This window comes from Puntigrus tetrazona, chromosome 4, assembly GCF_018831695.1.
Source record: "Puntigrus tetrazona isolate hp1 chromosome 4, ASM1883169v1, whole genome shotgun sequence".
NCBI classification, from domain to species: Eukaryota; Metazoa; Chordata; class Actinopteri; order Cypriniformes; family Cyprinidae; genus Puntigrus; species Puntigrus tetrazona.
Window position 1 is genome coordinate 3,593,001 of NC_056702.1, and position 3,743 is coordinate 3,596,743.

Here is a 3,743-nt window from a genome sequence, read left to right on the forward strand (position 1 = left end):
TATATATATTACACAAAATACGCACACACACATATTAACAAAAACTTGTTTTTGAATGTGATATAGAACACTTGTCAAATACTTGCAGCTATTGTATTAAAAGCTTTACACAAATTATGCACATATCAAGGTTTTTGTGTCATTCAATATGTGCAGAACTTGGAAAGAAAGGCTGGAAGAGGCAGAGAGGAGGAAGCGGGAGGAAACCAAAGAGCTGCAGGTAATGATTGCCCCACGCTTACAAATACCGTTCAGACTTCAGTGTGTGATGGATCGATGGGCTTTTCAAATGGCTTTCATGGTCATTTCCTTCCTCTTTCTTCTTCACTTTGTCCGTCTGTTTATCCGCCGAACCTCGTTCAGCGCGCCGGCGTCACCTTTAAAGTGGATAATCGTCTGCCTAACCTTGTGAACCTGAATGAGGACCCGCAGCTGTCAGAGATGCTGCTGTACATGATTAAAGAGGGCGAGACCAAGGTCGGCAAGCTCAAGTCTGAGTCGGCCCACGACATCCAGCTGTCTGGAGCTCTCATCGCCGATCAGCACTGGTGAGACGCTCTCCTACCACTCTATCATTCACCTCTTAAAATGATTCGACTCGTACGTTTAAAAGAACGGTTCGGCCATAAACTGTCGTTATATACTCACCCTCATGTTGTTGTTTCCAATCTCTGCACGAGTTTCTTTCTTTTGTTGGACGCAAAAGATGATGTTGGTAGCCATGGTTACCCTGACCTGTTTGGTAACCAACCTTCTTCAAAATGTCCTCTTTTGTGTTCAACAGAAGAAAGAAAGTTTTCGTTTTGAAAAGGCGTAACTTTCAGAAGAAAGAAAGAACTGTCCCTGTACTAAAATGACTATATGTATATATGTGTGTGTGTGTGTGTGTGTATATATATATATATATTACACACACACAAAGAGTAAATTATAAGTATATCACATTGTAATCTACAGTATGAAAACAGAATATCAATTTGAAGCATTTCAGATCTTGAAGAAAGTTAAATATCTAATATCGATCAGTAAAGGATCCAATAAAGTAAAGGTTGTTTTAACTGCGTTTTCAGTGTCATCTCCAGTGTGAAAGGTACCGTCAGCATCAAACCGATGCCAAACGCCAAGACCTTTGTGAACGGACATCTTGTGTCTGAGTGCACCGTTCTCCATCACGTGAGTTCCTGCCTCGGCTCTGGTTGTGACTTCTCTACCTCCACGTCAATCATCAATCGGTTTACTCTTTTTATTCCAGGGAGACCGTGTGATTCTTGGAGGGGATCACTACTTTCGGTTCAACCACCCGGCTGAGGTTCAGAGCGGAAAGCGCTCGTCCTGCTGGAGCAGTGGAGATGGTCAGAAGGACTTTGAGTTCGCTAAAAACGAGCTTCTGTCGGCTCAGAGAGCACAGTGAGTACAAGCCTCTACAGCAACTCGTACCGAAATCGCGCACCATTAATCTAATGTTAACAAAGAAGGCCAAAACACGCTGAGCGGCCCATTCTTAACTTTTCTTCTCAGGCTCGAAGCGGAGATCGAGGCGGCTCGGTTGAAGGCCAAAGAGGAGATGATGCAGGGCATTCAGGTGGCAAAAGAGATGGCGCAGAAAGAGCTGAGCGAGCAGAAGAGTCAGTACGAGGAGAGGATCAAAGCTCTGGAGCGAGAGCTGGTAAGCTGTTAGCAGACAGCTCTGTGTGAAGAGTGCGCGACTACAGCTAATCAAATTCTTGCTCAGGAGGAGGAGAGCGAACGCAAGAGAGAGCAGGAGCTGGATAAAAAGAGGGTCGTCAGCCAGATAGAGCACCTGCGGACCGCAAAGAGCCTGCTGGAGCAGGAAGTCACCACTCATAAGAGACGTCTGCAGATGGAGGCCCAGGCTACTAGACAGGTACAGAAAGACCAAAAAAAGAGCTAAATCTAAAAATACAAATTGATGCTCTTCTTTCTTAAAGGGTTAGTTAAAACGCAAAAAAGAAAAAATTCAGTAGAGAACAGTAACTCGATTTTTAACTGAATCCGTGGTTCTTAGTGGTTCAAAAATGTCACACATAAATAAATAAATAAATAAATATGTATGTGTACATTACCTATTTAGATTATTATTTAGATATTTAGTTGATTTTAGAGTTAAGGTATTCTGAATATTTTGATATTTTTGTTTATTTGTTCAGTTAGTTATTTAAGATGGTTTAGTCTATTTACTTTATATTGTTACTTTATAGTTAGTGTTTTATTCATGTTTTTATGTATTACTTTAGTTATAATTATATTGTTTTAATTCTATTATGTAGCGCTGTCGATTTGATAAAAAAAAAAAAAACAAACAAAAAAATGATTGCACATTTTTCTAAAAATTAATCGCACCTTAAATTAAATTAAAGTTTTAAATCTTCAATCTTCAAATTAATGTACAAACAACATATTTTTAATATTTGTGTACTGGCATCTTTTTACAGCCAGTATCACTGCTGCTAAGTAATGCTGATTTTCCTCTAATATTTAACCATTGACTATAACCATTAAACATTACGTTATAATTAAGAATTTTGGCATTTATTAGACTTAAAAAAAACGTAAATCAATTTTTAAATAAACACATTATAATACATGATTTATTTAGCTAGGCTACTTGTGCCCCTTCAGCATTTTAAACTAAATACGGGTAAATACTTAGTTATTGATTCCCTCGTTTTTTTTCTTTTACTCTTGATGAACAAACATCACAGCAGCAAGCACAGCATTGGCACGGCAAGCACCGCTAGTTATGCGATTGAATGAATGAATTTCAGTGAGGTTAATCAATGTTTTTTGTTTCGCTAGTGTACGGAAGAGGTCTCTCAATAATTCTGGCCTATACAGCCCCTCGTACTGAAACGTCTCCGTTTGATGTGATTTTTAAAGACGTTCTGCGACTGAATAAACGCACTTCTTGTCAAGAAAAAAAACAGACAGAAATATCAGTTATAAGCTCCTCCCCTGCGTTAATGACGTTTTAATAATTTTTAACTGAAAACAATTATTATATATAGCTAATTTTGCAAGCACTACTTTAGTTCATTTTTACTTTGATTATTTTAGAGATTATGTAGAAGATGGCTGCTTAATCTTTTAATTCGTGAATTTTAATTAAAGCTATTTATTTTTTTCTATAGGCATTGGCTGATCACGATATCCGGCACGCTAAGATTGTAGAGGCTCTCGAAGCAGAGAAGAGGAAGATTGCTGAAGATCTTGCTCAGATTGAGAAAAAACGTGCTCTTAAAATGACCCAGACCCCCAAAACGGGTACACTTCAAATTGAAAAGACACTGGCTTTTCCACCGGCGATGTTCTCAACTGCGTGTTATTCACCGTACCTTTGTTCGATGTTTGCAGCCTGCCCGCAGTGGGATGCCTTGAAGCTGTCTTTGATGATCGAAGAAGCCAACAAAATCGGTGCCAAACTCCGAAAACACACAGTCTTCAGCAGGTACGGCTATTTAGTGGAGCAATGGATTTAATTAAACGAAGATGTTGATCCAGGAGCAACACTGCTACAGCTTATGATGGCATTAAAATAGCTCTGCCACGCAGAGCTAATATAAAAGTGAGATTTATTTCTCAGCTGTTTACCTTCACAGACATAATTAACCGACTTTTACAGATGTTTATTGTAAACTTGGGTGTGAATGAGAACGTCTCGGTTACGTATGTAACCCTCGTTCCCTGAAGAAGGGAACGGAGACGTCACGTCGGATGACCGACGA

General features: G+C 39.2%; 1 protein-coding gene across 1 annotated transcript in view; it reads left to right on the forward strand.

Annotated features, from left to right (window-relative positions):
• LOC122342820 (kinesin-like protein KIF14) overlaps positions 1-3,743 on the forward strand; it is a 21,379-nt gene that overhangs the window by 13,373 nt on the left and 4,263 nt on the right. The window contains exons 8-15 of the mRNA XM_043236953.1: positions 157-220; positions 364-548; positions 1,071-1,173; positions 1,253-1,407; positions 1,519-1,666; positions 1,733-1,885; positions 3,150-3,282; positions 3,373-3,466. Of these exons, the coding sequence (XP_043092888.1) occupies positions 157-220; positions 364-548; positions 1,071-1,173; positions 1,253-1,407; positions 1,519-1,666; positions 1,733-1,885; positions 3,150-3,282; positions 3,373-3,466 (1,035 nt within the window). The remainder of the gene's footprint in view (positions 1-156; positions 221-363; positions 549-1,070; positions 1,174-1,252; positions 1,408-1,518; positions 1,667-1,732; positions 1,886-3,149; positions 3,283-3,372; positions 3,467-3,743) is intronic.